Raw genomic sequence first — 24938 nt, 5'->3', positions numbered from 1 at the left:
GCCATGAGTCGGTACTGACTCAATGGCACCTAACAACAACAACAAATATGCTGAACAAGTAATACAAACAGCTGGACTATATGAAGAAAAATGCAGCATCAAGATTATAGGAAGATTCATTAACAACCTGTGTTAAACAGATAACATTCTTCTTGCTTGCTCAAAGTGAAGAGGACTTAAAGCACTTCATGATGAAGGTAAAAAAACCAAAAGATTTCAATATGAATAATCACAACATAAAGATAACAAAAATTCTCATGTGTTTACCATTAAGAACATCATGATATGTGCACATAAAACTGAAGTTGTTAAGGATATCATTTTACTTGGATCCACAATCAATGATCATGGAAGCAGCAGTTAAGAAATCATATGACTGCTGCAAAAGACCTCTTTAAAATGCTAAGGAAAAAAGAAGTCACTTTGAGCTCTAAGGTGTGCCTGACACAGGCCATAGTATTCTCAATCACTTTGTATGCATGTGTCCTAGTGGGGCAGTGTAGGATACAAACTGAACCAGAAAGTCAGTTTCAACTACAAGGTTGGTGGTTCAAACTCAACAGTCTTTGGAAACCCTATAAAGGATCACTGTAAGTCAGAATGGACTCACAAGCACTTAACAACAACATATGCATGTGAGAGGTGAACAATGACTAAAGAAGACCAAAGACTAATTGATAGCTGTGAATTCAGGTTTTGCTGAATAATATTGAATAGGTTGCCAGAAATTTTAACAAATTTGTCATAGAAGAACTACAGCCAGACTGTTCCTTAGAAACAAAGATGATGAATTTTTATCTCACATACTTTCGACATGTTATCATCAGAGGCCAGTTCCTAGAAAAGAGACAATTTGTGTGGCAAAGTAGAGGATCAACAAAAAAGAGAAAGACCCTCAATAAGCTCCATTAAAACAATGGCTGCAACGATGTGCTCAAACACATGATTTTTTTGTGAGGATGGTTCATGACTGAGTAGTTTCATTCTGTTGTGTAAAGTATTGCTATGAGTTGGAACTGACTCAAGGGCACCTACCACCAACAACCACAGTAAACAAATGTGTATTGTTTTACGCCACTAAATCTGTAGTATTTTGTTATAGTAGGAATATACAGCTAGTGAATAATAAGCCTGCAATTATTAATTATGACACAGACTGAAGCACAAATCCCCCAAATACTTCAACCATTTTCCATTTATTGCCTGCTTAAGCGTAGTGACTATGAATTGGGCTGTGAACCTTAAGGTCAGCAGTTCGAAACTACCAGCCTCTCCATGGGAGAAAGATGAGGCTTTCTGCTCCTGTAAAGATTTACAGCCTCAGAAACCCTGTACAGGGTCACTATGGGTTGGAACCGACTTGACACACTTAACTACAACAACAACATCAGACCTAAGGAATCCTGGCATGACACTGTGGGTTAATGTGTCAGACTGCAAAGCTGTTTGAACTGCACGGTAGGTGGTTCAAGCACACCAGCTTCTCCTTGGAAACCCTGTACAGAGTCGCTGTGGGTTGGAACTGACTCAAGGGCACTTCACAACAAAAGACCTGAAGGCATAGTTCTGAGAATGAAATGCCAGCTGGTCCTGTTGTTATTAGATACTTCACAGTCAGATCCAACACATGATGACTTATAGTTTTAGACTGGTATGATTCACAGAGGGTTTTTGTGGGTAACTTTTTGACAGTAGACCACCAGGTTTTTCTTCCTATTCTGTTTCAGTCTGGAAGTTTGGCTGACATAAGTTAGTGGTTGTGTATTAGGAGCATTAGCCAGAAATCAAACTTGGGTCTTCTGCATGGAAGGCAAGAATTCTACCACTGAATCACCACTGTCCCCCAATTGTCCCTACTAAATACATATTGATTCCTATATCACCTTGTAACTTCATTACTATAATTGTTACTCTCTCTTACCAGGGAAATAATAAAAGATTACATTTTAGAAAAGAACAATGATAATAGTACATATATAAATATGTATATTTTCTATTGTACAACTGACAATACTTACAGAATTTCCAAAATATTATTTGATATACAACTAAGGAATTAGAAATGCTTAAAAAAATGAAATATTGGCTTAAAACAGTGAGTGATCCATTACTGAAAATAGTTGGGCTTCATGACTTTGAAGTCTTTTTTTGACACCTGGTTTATAGGAAGTTTTCTTCATACAGAGGAAATTATTGGCAATTAAAGTACTGGCTAAAGAAGATACTTGAAAACAGCCCCATTAGATGTAAGGAGCTGGCAACATGGCTCCTGGGAGACTTTTGCATCACTCTCCGCTTAGTTCCAGAGTGAAATACCAGTAGAATTTAAGGACAAAAGGAACTAAGAAGGGCCCACTTAAAATAATAATTACAAAACTATTAGGGTCTTCAAAAAAGTTTGTGGAAAAATGAAGTTAAAAGATAATGACATTTTCCCACAAACTTTGTGAAACCTCATGTATGATTGTGTGTTGTGTTCAGAAATAATCAAAGTTGCAACTATTGAACTCAGAACTCTACATGTTAAGGGGAGCTCTTTTACAATGGCTGGAAGAAATCATGCAGGATGAACTATTTTACTGTAAATAAATAGCAAATTTCTTAAAGTTCAAATCAAATCAAAGTGCTCAATATTAAAGAAATGAAAAACCTCTGTAGGAAAACAAACTGAATGTTCCAAAATGGCCACATTAATGTCAACTCGAACCATACCTCCTATCTCTTCCAGGGATCTAGGAAGATCTAACAGTAACCCGCCTTCCCTCTAGGCATACTGAAATTTCTTGTTCTCATGCTTCACTTAAGCATATGCTAGGACTCTTGGTATGGTGCTATAGGATAAGCACTAGACTACTAACCAAAAGGTTAGCAGATCAAACCCACCAGCTGCTCCCTGGAAACCCTATACAGGGCTGTTATGAGTCAGCACTAACTCCATGGCACTTAACAACAACAAAATGCTAGCCTCCTCCTCCTGCTTTGCATACCAAAAAATTTTGTTCTGTAGAAAGGGCAGGCAGCGCTGGACCATGTGATTTCCCTAACTTTTCATAGTTCTACACATCATCCTTAACTAACACTTGTGAAGCTCTTATACCCCACCATATAAAAAGATCCCTCGTTCACACACCTCGAATGAAAAACTTTACTGTCCAGTGGGCCACCACTGGAAACAGCTGTGTTTCTGTCCTCATTAAATCAGTTCCTTTGTCATCAAACCATTAATTTTATTTTCTTTTCTGTAATAAACTAATCACTTGGATTGGGTCCTACTCAGTTTTTCAGTCTCTTGGCAACTGTATACGTAAGAAGCTTTTCCCTTCTGGGCCTAAACCCCAACAACCTCCCTTAAAATAAATTGCTACAAATACTTGGTGTATTCTGTTTTACAGCAGTAAATACCATCTCTCTGTTAATATACCACGCAATGTACTATGCTGACAATCTACTATTCTCTTTTTCAAGCCATCAAAAGAAATGTAATGAAACTACCAGCTGACTGCATTAGCATCAGTTCATAAGATAATAATATTCTTTGTAAACAATGAGATGTTCTTCTCATGAGCAAAACAAGACACTTCACTTGTGCCACATTTATTGCCTATATCTCATTGTCTAATATCCTATACCATCACCAGACAGAACATGTAGGAGAGCTACTTTCCTAGAGAGATTAAATATTGGATGATCTAACATTCTCCTGGTGTGGAGCGGTAGGTTAGTGCACTGGACTGCAAGGTCTTTTGAACCAGAACGTTGACTGTTCAAGCTTACCAGTGGCTCCTCAGAAACCCTCTACAGGGTAGCTATGGGTCAGAACTGACTCGACGGCACTGAACAACAACAACATTCTTTAGAATTCAGTTATATTTGACCTTCTCCATACTGTATATCCACTTAGGACATGATCATGCTATATTATTGGTGATGGTTGTATGTTTTCAAGTTGGGTCCATCTCATAGTGATCCAATATAGAGTTCCTGAGGCTGTAAATCTGTATGGGAGCAGAATGCTTCATCATTTTTTCCATGGAACAGCCAGTGGATTTCAAGAGCAACTTTGAATTTAACAGTCCAACACATAAGCCACGGTATCAATGGCATCTTGGCAGAGACCATTTTGATAGAAGGGGACCCCTATTTGCCTGACATTTTTGTTAAGTTCTGATGAGTCAATTCCAACTCATAGTAACCCTGTATAGGGTTTCTGAGGAGTGGCTAGTAGGTTTGAACCACCAGTTTTGTGGTAAATGGTCCAGCGCCTACCCTACGGTACCATACCAACAGCATGAAAACAGCCTCTGAATTCTACTCCTTCCAAAAAAACATTTCCCTCTGACTACATTACTCAAGGACTTTTGAACTTCTGACCTCCAAAATCTTAAGATAACAAATAGAGCAGGTTTGAAGGGACACTATTTTCACATAGGACACAATTCAAAAGAAGCATCACTGTGATGAATCCAGAGTCCTCCTTGATCCACAGAAATCCACAGAAAAAGTGGAAAATGTGACTGAATCACTTGTAAAGCACTGGTCAGACTCACAATGTTATGCCATCTCATGTATTCAAGTTTTATTATTTTGGGCCTTGAATGCTTTGGGGCTTTAGGACCACCTACTTAAATGTTAATATTTCTAGAAAAGCAACTTGAAAGCTCAAGTATAAGTAAAACTGAAAACAAATGGGTTGGCCTGGAGTTAGGGGTGACAAAGCAGGCGAATGAAATTTACAATGCCAAAATCTTGGCCTTGAAGTGATTTGCAGTCTACTGTATTTCAAAGACATGTCCTATTGAAAGTTTCATAGTTCCTAAATTTAGCAAAATGTATTATCTAAATGCAGCATTTCTAACAGACTAAAAATATAATTGCACAGCAAGTGTACAAGATTGTATAGGTGTGATTTTTTTTCATATTAAACAACTGAACATAGCATAATAAATATTAAAATTAGAGCACATAAATAATTACACATTGTCTTTCAATTTTAGCATGCTCAGTTATTGGAGAAAAAAAAGTTTAAAAAATATCTTCTCCTGTAAGATTAGAAGACCAACATAGTACTTTTTTTCTTTTTTTTAGTGAATACAAAATGATAAACTTACATCGGAATTAAATCTCAACTGGCAAATGTTGCATGATATGATTTGCTTTCTTCGATGAGGAAGAGGAACCCCGAATGTATGATTTATTACAGCCTTCTGAATTGGGTCCATCTGTAATGAGAAAAATAATACAACAAATAGAAATAAAGCTTGTCAGTTCCACTGAAATGTTGCCTATTTCATTAAAGACCCAATCTGCACAGCTTCAATCTACTGCTCACATAATAAAGAATATTTTTATTCTAAGAAACTGCATTTCTACTTTCTTCAAAAACAGAGAATAAACCCAAGGCTCAGTATGATAAGGAGATGATAAATGGACCCATTAGAATCTGCATACTAACCACTTTTCTCATTTAGGATCAACAATTGTCTCAGTTTGCTAAACCTTAAGTATAATTAAAGTCGTTATTAAAACTCAAGTTACTGCTGGCTAATGTCAGCAATCCTATACAGAGGTGTGTCTCTACCAATGCTCAAAAAATAGACCACAAAATATAGTTGTTCAGCTTAAAATCTATTAAAATAAGTATAAATTATTATCAAACTTCAAATTTCTGCTGTGTTTCGTATACTAAGAATATAGTATCTAAATTTGGCTTTCCTTTATTTGGGACATAGTGAGAATTTCATCAATTTTTTTCAACAGTCACTTATTATTGTTGTTGCTAAGTGCCATCAAGTTAGTGCTGACTTATAGCGACCCTGTATAGGGTTTCCAAGGAGTGGATGGTATGTTTGAACCACCAACTTTGTGGTTAGCAGTACAGTGCTTATACAAAATCACCTTTTCATCTAACATACTGTTTTCTAGACTTCTGGTGTGGCACTGTAGGGTAAGCACTGGACTGTGAAGCACAAGGTTGGCAGTTCAAACCCACAAGCTACTCCTCAGAAAACCTAATCAGGGTCATTATATGTCAGAATTGACTCGATGGCATTGACATAGGCTTATTATTTGAGATTCAGAAAACTAATGTAAGAATTCTTCATTTCTCCCCATCTCTCCCAAAACACTTGCCAAGCAGTGTCAACACAGTGTCAGAAATTCAGCTCAATAAGACCAAACACGTCCTCATCAAGCTTTCATTGATATGGCTGGTTCTCAAATGTTAATAGCAGAACAAAATTCAATCTGCTTTGTAATACTTGTGCAACCTTTTGCAAATCTGTGTCATGTCTTAGGCTGGATTTTCTAGAGAAGTAAAACCAATGTAACATATATATGAATATATAAACAGTGAAGTTTATTATCAAGGACAGGACTTAACAATTGTAGAGAACCAGGTCCCCAGCAAAAGCGATACAAAGAGTCTTTCCTGAGTGCCAATTACATTGGTAGCAGGCCACATCCCCAAGAAGGTATCCCTTTAATTGACTGGCTGCTCATCAGAGTAGACCAGGTCTGTATTAGGTTTCATCACCACGGGAATAAGCTCATTTCAATGGCTAACCCTCTAGATATCCCAGCCTAGTCAACAGAGACCCTAATTATAACAATCCACCATTGCCAACTTGAAACTCATAAACTACCTGCATAATTTCTAAATAAAGGAAATTATAAAGTCACACTTGAGTCTAACATAATATAAAACACGTACAACTGAAAACACACTCACTGGCCCCATTTACATCTTTTTTTTTTTCATTTACATCTTATGTGTCACAAATAAACAAAGCCAAAATATTTGATGCCCACATACAAAATAAAACAAAATAAAAAATGCATACTCAATCAAATGTCCCAAGGACACTTTATGCAAGCAGCTTCCCGCCCATACACATGCAGACTTACTCAGTCCATGGGCCTGGAGTCCACAGCTGCTCTGTTTTTGATAACAGACTCATGATACCACGTCTGCTTTCTTTTAATCATGAGTCTCTTGTTCTCCCAACAGTTCATATTGTTTCAAAGGCAATTGCCCAAACTCTGAAGGTTCTGGGTAGGGATCATGATTCTACTTAAGCTCCATACTTGAGAAAGGTTAAACCAAGACGACTATTTTTTGGGGGTAAATTCTAACTCCCCTTTTAGCAAATCCAATCAAGTATAGGCTGATGGCAGACTTACTAGCTCTCTGTAATCATAATTTCCAGTATTTATTTGTATCACACATATATGTCTATTTTACAATAAGTGTTGTTGTTACGTTCCCTTGATTCGGTTCCAACTCACAGCAACTATTTACAGGGTTTCAAAGGAGCAGCTGATGAGTTTGAACATCTGATTTTCTGGTTCAAACTGAGTTTGTAGTCTAATACTTTATCCCACAGTGCCACAACCAGTATCCATAAGGCAATCAAACACATAAACCTATTATTTATTTACTTATTTTAATTTTTTATTGTGAATTGAATGAAGGTTTACAGAGCAAATCACCAGTTTTACATTCAACAAACCATGCACTTTACTTCACTACACAGTTTCAATAACCGCCATGTATCAACAGTTTTCATTATTTCTATTCACTTTAACTATTGTATTCCTCTCTGTATCTCCCGCTTTCTTCAACTTTCATCTGCTAATTTCTCTCTTATTATATATTGCCTGCCCTGCTACCATATTAGCATTTGTCTATCCTTTGTTGTTGTTGTTGTTTTATGCTGTGGAGTCGGTTCAGACTCATAGTCACCCTGTATAGGGTTTCTGAGACTGTAAATCTTTAAGGGAGCAGAAAGTCTTATCTTTCTCCCGCAGAACAGCTGGTAGTTTCAAACTGCTGACCATGAGATTAACAGCCCGATTTGTAACCACTACACTACCAGAGCTCCTTTAGCCCAAGAAAAATTTCCCCCAACCCCCCAAAACCATTATGTTTTTCTTATCAAGAAATTTTTTTCTCAACCTTTTACAAAGTTTCATATAACGTTTGTCCTATTTTGACGGCACTGTGGGATAAAGCACAAGACTGCAAGATCCTTTATAACTGCAAGGTTGGCAGTTCAAACTCACCAGTCACTCCTTGGAAACCTTATACAGGGTAACTATGAGTTGGAACTAACTCAATGACACTTAACAACAACGTCCTCCAGGTTCGACCATGTTGTGAGTTGTTTCACAGATTCATCATTATTTTTCAACATTTTGTAGGATTCCATTGTACGAATGTTTATTTAACCATTTTTCTGTTGATGGGCATTTAGGCTGTCTCTTGTAGATTGCATATGGAAGGATCTTCTTTTCTTATCCTTCTGCTCTCTATGTCTCTTTGACTAATATATTTAATATATCCATATCCAATGTAATTCCCAACAGGTATGAATTGATTGTTGTCATTTTCTGTGCATTTTCTTGTGGTGCTGCTGAATTCTTTGTAGCATGTAATTTTCTATGCAGAGTTCATTGTGTTTGTGGGTTTTCTTGTCATTTTCATTTCTGTTGTGTTAATTTTACTAAACCTTTCTGATTTTCCTCTTTTTTTTATTTTGATGTGCAGGCGTATTATTTTTCTTTGAAAGTATCCTGCAATTTGTTCGTTCTATTCATGCTTGAAACAGTCTGTTTTATGTTGAAATCTACTTGACTTCCTTGCCATGTGGAAGTTCTGTAACTATAATTGTTATACTTCTTCTTGGTTTGTAGTTGACTTCATTGTACATTGATGTCTCTGGATCCCTGTTTTCAGACTTGTAGATTTGTTTAACTTTAAATACTTCTATATCTGGACTGAGTTCTTGGCAGTGTTGTCATGTATGGTAATCTCAGGTTGTTGTCTGCTGTTGTTGTTGCATAAGGCATTTTTCACAAAGTTGGTCTGGTCATTACAAACTCCTTTAATTCTGTGTATTAAGAAATGTCCTAATTTTGCTGTTGTATTTGAAGGACAACCTAGCTATATGATTCTTGGTTGGCCATCTTTTTCTTTCAGCGTTTCATATATGTCATATCATTTCTTTCTTGCCTGCATGGTGTCTCCTGAGAAATTCGAGCTTAATCTTATGTGCTCTCCTTTGTAGGCAACTGTTTTTCTTGAACTGCTCTCAGGAGTCTTTCCTTGTCTTTGATTTTATAAAGTGCAATTATGATATGTCTTCATGATTTTCTTTTGGGATCTATTGTTTGGGTTTCATTCAGCTTTTTTTAGGCTTATCCTCTTGTCTTTAATAATGTTAGGGAAGTTTTCTTCCAACAACTCTTCAACAATTTTCTCTATGCTTATTATCTCTTTTTGTTCTGGAATCCTGAATACCTGTAAATTGTTCCTCTTCATAGTGTTCCACATGACTTAGACTTTCTTCAGATTTTTTCATTCTTTTTCTCTGATTGTTCTTCTAGCAAACTAGTATTGAGAGCTATATCTTCAAGATCACTAAATTGGGCTTCCATTGCTTTGCATCTACTCCTTTGGCCTTTCAATGTATTGTCTGTTTCAGAGATCTTTTGGATTTCTAATAGCAGGTTTTGGATTAATTCAAAATTTGCATTTATTTTGTCTGTTTGTATTTATACTAGTTTCCTGAATTCTTCTCAAGTTTTTATTGTGTTCTCCTTGCTTTCCTTGATCTTTCTATCAATCCTCTGAAAATACATAATTATCAGTCTTTTGAATTCTTTCTCATTTAGTTCTATTACCATTTCTTCCTTAGAAATGTCTTCTGGCTCTGCATCAGTCTGTTGCTTCTTTGTGTGAGCTAAAATTGTCTACTGTCTCCAGAGCATTGTGAGGTTGTCATATTTATGAAAACAAACAATGCAGTTGTTGGAACTGGAAGGGAGAAATCTCTGGTAACTTCCTGCAATTCAAGGAGCCCATGAGGTGGTTGTGTAAGGGATGTGAAAGCAGAGTTCCTGACCCTAGATGGAGTTGTTATTGGTCTTGGTGTTATCTATGTTCAGGGCACTCAATCCAAAAGTTGTTCGTGGGGGCCCTTGATGGAGATGGTTTCAGGGTAGCTGGGGGCAGGGCAACTGGTTAAATGCTGGTCTAGTGGCTTTAAGTATTTTGTAGGTCTGGATTCAAGCTCACCTGAATCCAGGTACCAAAGAAACACACCAAAGCAGCACAGCTGGTACCCACTTCAAGCTGGTATGGTTTCAAACCAAAAGGCTCCATATACCTTGAGAGCAGAATCTGCATTGGGGGTGGAAGCTGGCCACACTTTTGGTCACCAAGGGAACATGGGGAAAAGAAAAAAATCACACCTTCTCGTGGCCTGTAAGAATCTGCTCTGCCAGGCTTCCCTCCCCTGCAAAGGCTGCTCACAAGATGGTCAAGCTGCGTCTATCCAGCTGTGCACTGTCTTGCCATCCTTGCTTGGCCTGTCCTTCCAGCAAGCATGCCATCCATTTCTCTAACATTTTTTTCTGAAGTTCAGGTTGCCATACTTAGTTGTTGTTGTTGTTGTTAAGTGCCGTCGAGTCGGTTCCGACCCATAGCGACCCTGTACAGGGTTTCCGAGTTAGTGCCTTTAAAATTAGTCAGCCTTGAGCATCAGTTTAGAAAACTCATTCTTGTGATCTTGTTTCTCTACAATCCCACTCTCTTGTTATCACATGTTTTGGGCTGGGTATTCTAGAGAAGCAGAACCTGTGAAACATGTACATGCACATATAGAGAAAGAAGCTTATTAACAAAGAAAGAGCTTACAGTTATAGAGCTCCAGGTACCCAGCAGAAGAAAGATAGCCTTTCCCTCATGTCCATTATATTGGGACCAGGCCACACCCTCAAGGAAGCATCCGTTTAATTGATTCGCTGCTCACAGCTACTCATCACAGAGTTAATTAGGGCTGTATTAGATTTCATCATGGGAATAAGCATCTCAACTGCTAACCCTCTAGAAATCCTGGCATAGTCAAGATGGCACAGAACCCTACTATTACAGTATCTAACTCCTAAGGTTGCAATGAGTTTTAAAAGTGATAACTCATGCTACTTCCTTAGCACAGTAAGCACCGGACACGTTAAGAAGTCCATACACTTTAGTGGTTATGTTTTCTCTATTGTAGCACATGTGAAGATCAGTGATAACATGAAACTCATAGTCCTATAGTAGCACACTGATGGCACACCGCCCATTTCTCACTTGATCAAAACATTTCAAATTATTTCACTATATGCGCAGCAATGCCTTCTGCTGAATACCTGCAAATGTTGAAACTTTCAATTTGTATTACATATAAAGTTCTATGACAGCCTGCACAATGGGTTGAGATAGCTCAGATGTGATCTCCACACAAAAGAAAAGTTACTAATGTGTCTGAGAAATGATGTTCTAATATTCAACTTCTGTGACACATTATAATTTATTAATTCTACTAAACCAGCAAATGATTTATTCTACCCACTATGTTGTATTTCAAATAATCAGAACCAGTGAATTCATAGGCTCTCTCCACTGACAGGTAGGAGAAAGCTTTGTCTCTTCTGTAGTCACATGTATTGGCTTGTCAAGGATCCCTGCTGATGCAGTGGTTAAACAGCTCTGCTGCAAATCAAAAGGTTGGCAGTTCAAATCCACCAGTTGCTCTGTAGAAGAAAGACGTGAAGCTTGTTACTGTTGTAGAGCTATAAAGTGCCATTGAGTTTGTTCCAACTCACAGAGACCCTGTATTGGGTTTCCCAGGAGCGGCTACTGAGTTTGAACTGAAGACCTTATGGTTCAAACTGACCTTGCAGTCCAGTGCTCATCATACAGCTCACACTAGGACTTCAAGATGACACCCTTGAAAGCCCTATGGGGCAGTTCTAACTCTGTCCTAAGGGTCAGTATGAGTCAGAATCAATACAACTACTGTTGCTATTGGGTTGGCTGTTGCCACTGTGTGAAACTGAGAATTTATACAATGTTATATATGATAATCAACACAATAAAAGTCATGTGCAGCATTTATTAAGTCCTGGTGTGTCTTTGTGGGTTAATGAACTGGGCTGCAACATCAGTTTGAACCACAAAGTCAGTGCTTGAAGCTCACCAGCTGCTCCTTGGAAACCCTATACAGGGTCGCTATGAGTCAGAACTAACTTGACACCACTTAACAACAACAACAAGTGCTAAGAACTGGAATAGGTGATTTACAAGATGAAGTTACAATGGTCATGAAGAACTAATTGGTGGAATCATTTGTATCTTCCACTCTCCCTTTAAATGTATTATCTAATATAAATCATTGCCCAGATTCTAGATGAATTCTCAGGCTGTCTCCATAATTGTGCATGGCACTTGGACGCAATAACTGATTCTCGAATCCCCTCCCCCTTACAAGAAAACTGACCACAGTTTCTTTTAATTTGTTTTATTGAGGTATAATTTTCTTACAATAAAATTTACATATAGATGCAATTTTAAGGCAGCAAAGCTAGGATCTGGAAAACCCTAAAACCACCTGAATTATCACATAAAACACCTACATATGGAGTCATAGTGTGGTGTTATAGGATAAGCACTGGACTACTTACTACAGGTCATGGTTCAAACCTACCAGCAGCTCCTCAGAAACCCTATACAGGGCTGCTATGAGTCACAACTAACTTGATGGTACTTAACAACAAACTTCAATAGGCTCTTTCCAGACCCTCTGCCATCAATCCCTACATCCTAACCTCAACCCCTGGAATCACTGATCTGCTGTCACAGTATTTTTGACAGCAGATCAGTGATTTGTGAGTGAAATTGTACAGTATGTGATCTTTTAGGTCAGTTTTTCTTTTCACTCAGGATAACCCACTTGAGATTTACCCATGTTATCACATGTATCAGTAGTTGCTCCATTTTGAGTATTTGTATTCTATGGGTGCTGCAGATGATTAAGCACTTGGATACTAGCCAAAAGATTGCAGGTTCAAAGCTACCTAGAGGTAACTTGGAAAAAAAGCCTAATGATCTACTTCCAAATGGTCCAAGTCACTGAAAACCTGTGGAGCACAGTTCTACACTGAAATACACGGGTCACACTGAATTGGAATCAACTAGACAACTACTAGGAGTCCTGGTGTGGCCCTGTGGGTTAATGCGCTAGACTGCAAAGTCAGTTTGAATGGCAAGGTTGGCGTTTCAAGCTCACCAGTCACTCCTTGGAAACTCTCCACAGGGTTCCTATGGGTTGGAACAGACTTGACAGCACTTAACAACAACAGATAACTCCCGTCTGTTTTACTATTTCTAGTTGATGAACATTTGAAATGTTTCTAGTAAATTCTAGAATTATTGCAATTCTCATTAAACAATCTAAGATTGCTGTTGTTGTAGTATGGAGCTGTCAAGTCAGTTGTGACTCACAGCAACACTATGCACAACAAAGCAAAACACTGCCCAGTCCTGAGCCATCCTCACCATCATTGTTACGCTTGAGCCCATTGTTGCTGCCACCGTGGCAATCCTCTTTGGGTGTCTTCCTCTTTTTTTTTTGTTGACCCTCCATATTATCAAGCATGATCTCCTTCTCCAAACACTGGTTCCTCCTGATAATATGTCTGAAGTATGAAGGAAGTCTCATCTTCTGATTCCTAAGTAGCATTCTGGCTGTACTTTTTCCAACAGAGATTTGTTTTTTTAACTCTGGCAGTCCATGGTACTTTTAATATTTTTCTCCTGCACCATAGCTCTGCAGTCCTGGTAGACAAGTACTGGACTGGAGATCAGTTTGAATTGCAAGGTCTGTAGTTAAGACTCACCAGTTGGAAACCTATACAGGGTTGCTATGCGTCAAAACTGACTCAAATGCACTTAGCAACAGCATCATCACCATAACTCAAATGCATCAATTCTTCCACTGGGCTCCGTATTCATTGCCTATGTTTCATATGTTATGTTGTTGTTAAGTGTGCACAGTCAATAAAGTACAAGTAAACATTTTTCTAGTATCCTCTACTTTCAGCCAAGATCTAAGTGACATCAGCAATGACATCCCTTATTCCACGTCTTCACCAGTAGCCAGCATAAACCTCTGTCACTGTACTGTTGTAGCTATTTTTATATTATCTTTAGCAAACTTTTACTTGCATGTGATATTACTGTTATTTTGCAATGATTTCCGTATTCTCTTGGGCCACCTCACTTTGTCTTTGGAAGGGGCACTAATATGGATCTCTTCTAATTGGTTGGCCAGGTAGCTGTCTTCCAAATTTCTTGGCATAGATGAACGAGTGCTTCCAGCATTGCATCAGTTTAAGGAAATATTTCAATTTATATTCCATCAATTCCTGGAGCCTTGTTCTTCGTGAATGCATTCACTTCAGCTCGGAGTTCTTCCTTAATTATCATTGGCAGTCAGTCGACTATATGCTGTTTTGAAATGGTTGAACACTGACCATTTCTTTTTGGTATGGATTATTTTTTAATCAGTTCAATTCAGTGTCTTAATACACACATTAAATATTAATTTTAACTGACAGCAGATGGTGGGTTTGAACCATGAGCCTTGTGGCCCAGCAGTCCAGTGCTTATCCTACAGTGTCAGGACTCCAAAGTAATGTTGTTGTGAAGTGTCATCAAGTCTGTGTGAGTTGGTTCTGACTCACAGAGACTGTATATAGGCTGTCCAAAGAGGGGCTGGTGAATTTGAACTGCCAACCTTGCGTTCAAATCAACCTTGTGGTCCAGTGTTTTAATCCATAATGTCACACCAGGAGTCCTCCAAAGTGATAATTAACCTGAACAGGCACTTGAACTCTGAACCCTCAGATGAAAAGTCTGATGTTCTACCAAGTGAGCTGTCCAGACTCCTTGCTATTGGCTAGTAGTGTGAAAAGTCACACGGGAACAAAATAGGATTTTGCTCTATTTATATTGCCAATATCCCCACACAAGCTAAATTTCCAACACTTATTCAACTCCACTTTACCTCTATTTCCTTACAACCCAACTAGGCATTGCACAGAGTGATAAAGCTAGAAGTCACACAGAGTAGAAAGCTGGGCTGCTTAAAAACCATCATTCTGCTACACAGGATCGTTCTTATATTACTTTTAAAATGGCATCACACAACTTATGTGACAACAATCACAGAGAATGCTGGGGGATAATTATCCCTCCAGCCAACAGCTGAAAGAAAAATTTAAAGCAGAAAGAGGTCACTGACTTAGAGCTAGTTGCCTCATCATGTTCTGCTGCATCTGTTCTGTGCATAAATGGGGCTCATTTCTATCAAGGGATAAGGCGAATTATGCCTATAACCCATTATGGAATATTAAAGTCCTCTTATGATGGTACTTTGAAATAAAAAATGAACTGCATATTTAAATCAACTGCTCTCTGAAAAATATAGGGTGCTGAGTTTTCATCAATTGATGGGCAGAATATTATTTTGTTCTTTTAGTAATACTGGGGAAGTGGTGTCCACATTCAATCCAAGTATGTGGAGGAGGTATTTTGGAACTAGATACTTCATGCAAATGTGGCATATTTTCTAGATTTAATTCTTTTGTTTGAATTGAATGATGTTCTGATTACTTTGCCCATGAAATCAGATTTCAAAATGCAAAGTGCTGTATTCTTCTTCAGAGACAATTTTATTTCCCAGTATACTTAAGGAATAACAAAAAAAAAAAAAAAAAACCACACACACACACAAAAAACCACTTAACTGAATTGTATTTTAAAGATGGATTTCAGGAACAATAGTTACAACTATTTGCATTTTATATATATATATATATATCATTTTATGAATCTAGTCCAGCAAAACATTTAACTCTTTATTAATGAACATAAGCCATATTCACCTAATACGTGTTGTTAGTTGCTGTCATGTCCAACCCCATGTGTGCTGGGCATAACTGCTCCATAGGGTTTTAAAGATTGAGTCATTCCAGAAGAATATTGCCAGGCCTTACTTTCAAAGCACACCTGAGTTGGTTCAAACTGGCAATCTTTTGGTTAGTCGTTGAACACTTTAACTATTTGTGCTATTCTGGACCTAGCTAATATACCCACCCACTGCCACGGGGTTGACTCCAATTCACAGCGACCCTGGATAGGGTTTCCAAGGCTGTCAACCTTATGAGTGCAGACAACCTCATCTTTTTGTGGAGTGGTTAGTGGTTTAGTACTGTCAGCCTTGTAGTTAGTAGTCCAAGTGCTTAAGGAAGGAAAGTAGTAGAAAAGCAATCATTAATTAATGTGACTGGTTGAACTCTAACTCTCCCAGTCCCAGTCCTGCCTCATACCCCCTTTTCCCATCTTTCCATACACCCCTGCCTTTTTATGGAGCTCAACTAATATCAAATTACTAGGTAGTTTCCAGAGTCCTGGTGTTGCCATGTCAGACACAGCACTGGATTGTAAGATCAGTTTGAATAGCAAGGTCAGCAGTTCAAACTCACCAACTGCTTCTTGAAAACCCTATACTGAGTCCTTATGAGTAGAAACGGACTCAACAACAGTTAACAACAACAAGGTAGTTTCTCGCCTGGAAAACCCTTTATCCATTCATCTGTACAAATATTTAAGTCTATTCTGGAGGTTTTTAATGAAAAAGATAACTCTTCTCTCAGGAAACCAGGGAAATGACCTAAAGTTACATTACTTGTATTATATAAACCCTGCGCTACTTTGTGGTTACTAAATGTGTATGTTATAAAGGGAGTTGAAGAGATTTAATCATTGTATTTGTTAATGTGAAGTGCCACTGAGTCTATTCTGACTCATAGTGACCCTGTATAGGGTTTCCAAGGAACAGGTGGTAGGTTTGAACTGCCAACCTTGTAGTTTACAGTTCAGTGTTGATCCAACAGTGCAAGACTGGGCCTAAGTTTCCTTAGGAGTCCTGGTGTGGTGCTGTAGGATAAGCACGGGACCACAAGGTCAATTTGAACTGCAAGGTCATTGGTTCAAACTCACCAGCCATTCCTCAGAAACCCTATACAGGGTCGAATAGGAACGAACCCAGCAGAACTTAGCAATAGCATGTTTCCTTATTATTGCTGTTGCTGCTACACTGCCTGGTCCTGAGCCATCCCCATAACTGTCCGAAGGAATCACTGCCAGGTCCTTAGCCATCCTCATAATTGTCAGAAAACAACAAAAACAAGTTATTAGTTTACAGTCTGACTTTAAAATTTTATTCTCTGGATTAAACTCAAAGATGACTGTTAGTATTTATTTTTTTTATCTTTGACATCATTTACGAGACAATGAATAGGAAAAGAAAATTTTTTATAAAATATGAATAAAATGCTAAGCCTGCAGTACAATTAAAAAAAAGACACTAAACTAAACATATAATGCATAGAAATCAATGCAAAAAAATGTCAGGTAGAATTTACTTAAGCCATGCAACACTGAAAAGACATAGCTAACTCAACATTATATTTGTAGGCATATTCATCTAATTTTCAAATTGGGATAGTTTGAAAACTGGAATCTTGTAAAGCCATTATCCTATCACCACAAAGTCAGATGAGTGAAGAACTTATTGATATGCTCCCCCAAACTCTAGTCTAAAATTCAATTTCAAACTCAGCCTATGGCCTTATTTAAAGCCAAATGAATATGTTTTTCTTCATTTCAAGTTTAAGGACCTTTGCATTTGTATCTAAGGCTGAGGTTTTCCCTCACCACCCCTCTGGGCATTCTGCTAGATTGATTTGTAAATGAGTATACCAGGAGATGCCTCAGGCAAGGCAGCCTCAGCACAAGAGTCCTTTCCCTGGGAAGCTGGATTTGTTTTCTGGGAGGATGGGGCTTAACCCTGAGTTTACATTTCCTGCTCTCTGTTCCTGTCATTACTGTGGCTTTCAATTTTTAAATCAAAAATGCCAGAACGTTTAAAAGTCCAGAAATACAAAGGTTGACTCTACCAACTGGTATTTCTACTTAACAATGGCTGGTAACAATTTAAAGGTTATACTTTGCAGTCACTTACTGTGTGTTTGTTTGATGCCCATAAACAGTATTTCTACCTTAAATTACAGAGGAGCTCCTATTAATACAAGAAGGCTCTTGGAAAGAGCAACTAGGGAAGCAAATACTTTGTCTTGAGGATAGGAGACTTCTATAGTTCTCTACTGTATTTTTCCAGCACCTGGACCAGTGCCTGGAACACATACAGTAGGCGTTCAGTAAATGTTCACTGAATGGATTCTCACAGGTGAATGATTTCTAAGAATGAGTGTCCCATAGATCTCCTGAAGAAGTTCTCTAAGCAGCAATGATTGGCCCAGCTAAGGCCCTCACGCGGCCTGACCCTAACATCTACTTTACCTCTCCAAGTCTCACTGAGACAGGAAGCCTTCTGGGATCCTTTAGAGTATGAAAGCATTAATCACAACAATTGCCCATTTTAATATCCATTTACTTCAAACAGGCCACCCATAGGACTTCCTTGTGAGATGTTTGACAGGATGTTTTTACTCACCTTGAAAAGCAACCTTTCCCTTTGGGCAGAGGAGAACACCAGTCCCTGGAAGGGGCTGTAACAGGAGTTCTGAAGGAATATGCATGTGCTGTCCTTGTTAAGTGCCCTCAAGTCAGTTCCAATTCATAATGACCCTGTATAGGGATTCCAAGGAGTAGTTGGTGGGTTTGAACTACTGCCCTTATGGTTTATAGTCCAGGGCTGATCCTACAGTGCCATATTAGGAGTCAATGCATGTATGATATTCTAAATTAAGTTTTATTTGACCCACCAGAGGCCTTTATGATGGAATCCATATTAAAGAGATGTTGTGCAATTACCCAATGAACAGGGCTCCTCCTAAACAGGATATCTATACCTATCCCTATGAATTAATATGGTGCCTTTTTCCCACCTAAAACTTATTAAAACCCCAGCAAAGTCTTTCTTCTGGGAGACAGAAGTTAATTGTTACATTTGGTCCTTTCCTGTCTGTATTTGCAAAATTCTTTCCTATAATAAACTTTGCTTTTATGGAAACTCTGCCTCTCTTTGAACAGGAAAAGGTAAAAACATTCACTGCCCTCTCTGCCCAGGAGTCAAGCTAGAATGTTAATCAGGTTACTGAATGGGACCAATCCTCTGGTTTTCCTTCTGTTTTCAAACAGTTCCGCAACCTAACCCCTCCCTGATTCTGACCCCATATAAAAAGCCTGCACTGCCCTGTATTCGGTGCTCAGAATCTGGAGAAATTGGCTCTTCTGAGCCAGCAGGCTTAATAAAACCTGAAACTCTGCTTCACCTCTCCAAGCGGCCTCAGTTTCTTCTACGACGGATCAAGAGCAGCTGTGACACTCTCGGGCTCGGGGCTGCTGTGATACTCTCGAATCTAAAACTGCTGTAACATCCTGATTATTCTTAGTCAGAAGGCAAGAGCCCTCTCTTGTAGGGTGGAGGTGTGATTAGCACTCTGGGTAACACTATTTCCCTGTGCACAACAAGTAATGGCAGAACAGCTAATACCCAAACCTCCCACCTTTCTCTGCTGCTGCCTGTCTGAAGTGTCACATTCAAACTCTGTGATACACCAGGGGGCTTCCTTTAATTCAATTTAAAAGACAATGAAATTTTTCCATGAAATTTAAAAATCCTCTTGTACATCTTCCAGGATATTCAGAACTCTATCATTAATATTAAGCATTAATATTCTTGTTGTTGTTATTAAGTGTAGTCAAGTCAGTTTCAACTGATAGAAACCTTCTATAGGGTTTCTGAGGAGCAGCTGGTGGGTTTGAACCACTGACCTTGTGGTTCACAGTCCAGTGCTGATCCTACAGCATCATACAAGGATTACTAAGTATTGTTATTAACTATTAATTAATGAGGTGTTGAGTTTTAATATTATATATTAAGTATAAGAAGTCCTGGCATGACTATTTATTACACGTTGGTCTGCTAACTGCAAAGTCAGCAGTTCAAGTCTAGCAAGAGCTCTGTGGGGAGAAAGATGAGGGTTTCTGCCCCCATTAAGATTTACAGTCTTGGAAGCCTTATACAGGGTCACTACGAGTTGGAACCAACTTGATGGCACACTACTACTATCACCATTAAGTATATTACAGCCAACTATACCAACCTTAAAAGGAGCTCTGGTAGCGTAGTGGTTACGAATCAGGCTGCGAACCTTAAGGTCAGTGGTTCAAAACTACCAGCCACTCTGCGGGAGAAAGATGAGGCTTTCTACTCCCATAAAGATTTACATCCTCAGAAACCCTGTAAAGGGTCGCTATGGGTCGGAACTGACTTGAGGGAACTTAACAACAACATACCAACCTTAAGTATTGAGTACTCGTACTCTGCACAATCAAACATTAGTATTAGAAGTAGCATTACTGACTGAAGATCAGATGAGTTAACATCAGAGATAACATCAAGAACACTACATAGAAGAAAGAAAATGTCATAAAAACATAGGAAAAAAGGAAAACACTGAAATGTTTATTGGCGTGACAATAACACTTGCTAAGATATACTCACCATGGAATGATCACTCACTCAAGATCAGAAGTTACACTAAAACTTTCTTTTGAACATAAAGTATATAAAGTGAATAGAGCAAATGATTAAAAAAAAAAACTGAATAGAAGATGTCAAAGGGAAGCTCAAGAATACAAAATAAACTATTATAATGAAAAACACAAAGACCTGGAGTTAGAAAACCAAAAGGTAAAAACACACTTGGTATTACTCAAGCTGAAAGAACTGAACAAAAAACATCAAGTCTTGGGTTGCAATATTGAAGGAGCTCTGGTAGCATAGTGATTACGAATCGGGCTGCTAACCTCAGGGTCAGCAGTTCAAAACTACCAGCTGTTCTGCGGGAGAAAGATGAGGCGTTCTACTCCCGTAAAGATTTACAGCCTCGGAAACCCTGTACAGGGTCGCTATGAGTCGGAACCGACTCCATGGCACGTAACAACAGCAACAACTGGCAAAACACTGAATGACACAGGAAGCATCAAAAGATGATGGAAAAGATATAGAGTCACTGTATCAAAAAGGACTGGTTGAGATTCAACTATCTTATAATGAAAAATTCATGGTATCATAACCCAGAAATAATAGTTTCCTGCAGTTAGATTCATGAGTTGGTACACAGCAGAACAGGTACAGGAGGGAGACTGGAAATATATCCATAAATATGTAAGGGTTTGAAAGAGGATATTTTTACATGGCTATTTACCTTTGCTGCAAAAAATGTATGATTGTGGTAGAGTATACAGCAGGCAAAATGATGAAAAGTCTTAGACATTAACAAACAGCTTAACGCTATGAATTGCTGTGCCTAGGGGTTCAGGGCCATAGTCTTGGAGGACACCATGGCCAACTGGCAAAACATAGCATCTGGGATCTTAAAAGCTCATGAACGACCATCTAAGGTACAAGTTTTGGTCTCTCCATGTGCAGAAAAAAGAATGATGAAAATTAAAGATTCTTGGATTCCAATAATCCAAAGAACCAATGAAGCAGGTGAACATCAGTCACCATGACTCTGAGACCAGAAGAACTAGATGGTGCCTGACTACCACTACCAGTTGCTCTGAAAGAGATCACATTAGATGATCCCAGAAAGAGAGTAGGACAAAATGTGGAATAAAATACAAAATTAAAAATAAGTAAAATACCAGGTTTATTGGTATATCTTTCAAGACTGGAGGAAGAGTCATTAACAACCTGGAATAGACGATACAATCTTGCTTGCTGAAAGTGAAAGGGACTTAAAATTCTTACTGATGAAGAACAAAGCCCACAGAGTCTTCAGTATTGATTATACCTCAGTGTAAAGAAAAAAAAAAAAAAAAAATCCTCATCAGTGGACCAATGGATGAACATCCATATCAATGGACAAAAGACTATATTTGTCAAAGACTTCATTTTGCTTGCATCAACTATCAACACTCATGGAAACAGCAGTCAAGAAATCAAACCACGTATTGCATTAGGCAAATCTGTTGCACAAGACCTCTTTAAAGTGCTGAAACACAAAATGTCAGTTTGAGGACTATGGTGTGCCTAATTCAAGCCATGGTATCTTCAATAACCTCATATGCATGTGAAAGTTGGATAGTGAAAAAGGAAGACTAAAGGAGAAATGATTTATTTTTGTTAAGGTGCTGGAGGAGAATATTAAAAGTACCATGGACTGCCAAAACAATAAACAGATATGTGTTGGAAGAAGTATAGTCAACTGCTCCTTGCAAGCCAGGATGGTCTAACTCTCTCTATCTCTCATATTTTGGACTTATTATCAGGAGGGTTCAGTCCCCTGAGAAGGACAGATGTGTTTGGTAAAGTGGAGGATTGGAAAAAAAAAAAAAAAAAAAAAAGAGGAAGTCCTCCAACTAGATGGATTGGTACAGTGGCAAAGCAACAATTGTGAGGTTTGAGAAGGACTAGGCAGTGTTTTGTTCTATTGTGCATAGGGTTACTATGAGTTGGTATTAACGTGATGGCACCTAACAGCAACAACCACCCACTGAAAAAACAAACAAAAACCCATTACCATCAGCTCAATTCTGATGTGATGCATAGTAACCCCATATAATTCAATGTTGACTATCATTATGAGATCTAATACCATGGATCCTTTTTACCTGTTTCTGCAATCACAAATATTATATACTATTTATTTTTGTGTTTGCCTTCCTTCATTCAACATTATATCTGCAAGCATTTGATTTCTAAATTTAAACCTAACAAAAAAGACTGCTATCCAATAAAACACAAGCTGACAAATGGTTTTATTACCTTTGTTCTTGGTAGACTCCAACTAAAAATAACCAAAATATCAATCAAAAGTTGAGTTGTCAAATAATTGTCTTTCTCCTATTTTTGTTGTTATTATGTGCTGCCAAGTTAATTCAAACACAGTGTAGTCCCATGTGACACAGTTACACATAAGCTTTTCTTGACTGTAATCTTTAAGGAAGCACATCAGCAAATCTGTTTCCTGTGGAGCTATTTGGTGAGTCTGAACCTCCAATCTCTTGAATAGCAACCAACCTGCTTAGCTGTTTCATTACTGGTGCTACTTAACAATTGTGGTATTATCACATAATAGAATACTATACAGCAATGAGGAATGATCAAATTGTTCACAGATATAATCAAATTCCTAGATTACAGAATATGCACTGATTAAGTTTTACCATTATTTGTTGTTAACTGCTGTTAAGTCAGTTCCAACTCATAATGTCTCTATATAGGGTTTCTGAGGAGCAGTTGGTGGGTTTGAACAGCTGACTGCAATATTAGCAGTCAGTGCTTATCCTACAGCACTACACTAGAATTCATACATCTTACTGCTGCTGCTGCTTATTGTCAAGTTGGTTCCGACTCATGGCAATTCTGTATAGGGTTCCTGAGGTGGTAACTCTCTACATAAACACAAAGCCACAGAGCAATTGCTGTATTCAAACTGCTGACTTTGAGGTTAGCAGTCCAACGTATAACCCACTAAGTTGCAAGGGCTCTTTAATAAGTCTTGGTAGATATTGCCAAAAAGCATTTATAAATGGCTGCTTTTGTTTATACCTTTACATAAAAAAATCCTACATAGCTTTGAGCATAATATAGACAGTTTTCTTTCCTCTTCACTTAACAACATAAAAAAAGAATACTTTCATTTAACTTCAATTTTCATATTTACCTATTATGTGGTACATAATATTTCACTAAATGTACCATAATTTACTTAATCATTTTTCTGTGGCTGGATGTTAGGTTGTCAAAATTTTAAATAGCACTGAAAATATAATCTCTGTGTCGAAAAGTCATAATATCTTAAGAGCTGGAAATTTTTCAGTGATTATATTTTACATTATCATTCTATTGACCAGCCTAATAAGGCCAAGGAGGAAAGTGGTGGTAGAAAAGAGTTGACTAAAACCAAGCATGTCATCTCCCAGTTCTAGGTTCTAATCTTTTTCTGTTCCTTAAACATAGAAAATAACAAATTGTTAAGACATAGGCTAAATTTTTGCTGTTTTTATACATGACCAGTTTTATTTTAACCTTTTGAAGCTTTTATTTCCCCACCTCTAAAATGCAGTAATAATGATCTGACTATTGTTGTGGATAATGGATTATATAAAGTATATGCAGTGCTTAGCACTCTGTACAGAATATAGGAAGAACTCAGTAAGCGTTGTTGCTTCTGCTAATACTATAGGAATATTAGTAAAAATCACCATTCTTGTCTAGCAAAGTATCAAACTGTTTTGAACCTGTTCAGTCATAGGTGTCGTGCCATAGCACAATTTGTCTAGACCTTGTAATATGGGTGTGCTTGAATAACTGGAATGACAAAAATTACAAATTAATTCCTGGAATGGGAGATTCAGAAAAGGCAGAGTGACTCTTTTCAGAAACTTGATGTGTGACATTAAATAGTGGCTAAGGCTTTACAGAGTGATACACATTCAAGCAAGAGTCTACCACAACCTTTGAGCCAGGCACCATATTTTTCTGACTAAGTAAGTCAAGAGATTTGATTGTTATATAATATACATGCTGACTTTATTTTTTAGGATGGAGATGTTCTTGTTGAGTGATGACTGGTACTTTTTCTTGCTGATTATCAGTCTCGTCCATTCCAGTTTTGCTTAATGATGTATGACTGAACCAGAAAGAACAGGTTCAAAGCCTTGTTCCCTAGCTGTAAAAACTGTAGAAATAGAAAGTTGCCTCAGAGAGTACATGTGACTAAAATCATAAAGAAAAAGATAAAGGAATTCAATTATATCAAACCTCAAGTATATTGAAGAAAACAGTAATGACTGACTTTAAGTAAGCACTTACATATACAAGATAGCATTTGAAAGGGTCTATATGGCCATTGCATTAGGCAAATCTGCTGCACAAGACCTTTTTAAAGTGTTGAAGAACAAAGATGTCAGCTTGAGGACTAAGATGCGCCTGACCCAAGCCATGGTATTTTCAATAACCTCTTATGCATGCAAAAGCTGGACAGTGAATAAGGAAGACCACAGAAGA

The 24938-nt window shown here is 38.0% G+C and overlaps 1 protein-coding gene across 1 annotated transcript in view; it reads right to left on the bottom strand.

The window, feature by feature from the left end:
• The window catches only part of ZNF385D (zinc finger protein 385D), a 561594-nt gene that overhangs the window by 258509 nt on the left and 278147 nt on the right, over positions 1–24938 (bottom strand). Inside the window, exon 3 of the mRNA XM_006851632.1 lies at positions 5109–5219. Coding sequence (XP_006851695.1) covers positions 5109–5219 — 111 coding nt within the window. The remainder of the gene's footprint in view (positions 1–5108; positions 5220–24938) is intronic.

This window comes from Chrysochloris asiatica, unplaced genomic scaffold, assembly GCF_000296735.1.
Source record: "Chrysochloris asiatica unplaced genomic scaffold, ChrAsi1.0 scaffold00030, whole genome shotgun sequence".
Taxonomy (NCBI): Eukaryota; Metazoa; Chordata; class Mammalia; order Afrosoricida; family Chrysochloridae; genus Chrysochloris; species Chrysochloris asiatica.
Note: the sequence above shows the minus strand (reverse complement) of the source record. Positions and strands in the feature narration are given on the sequence as shown.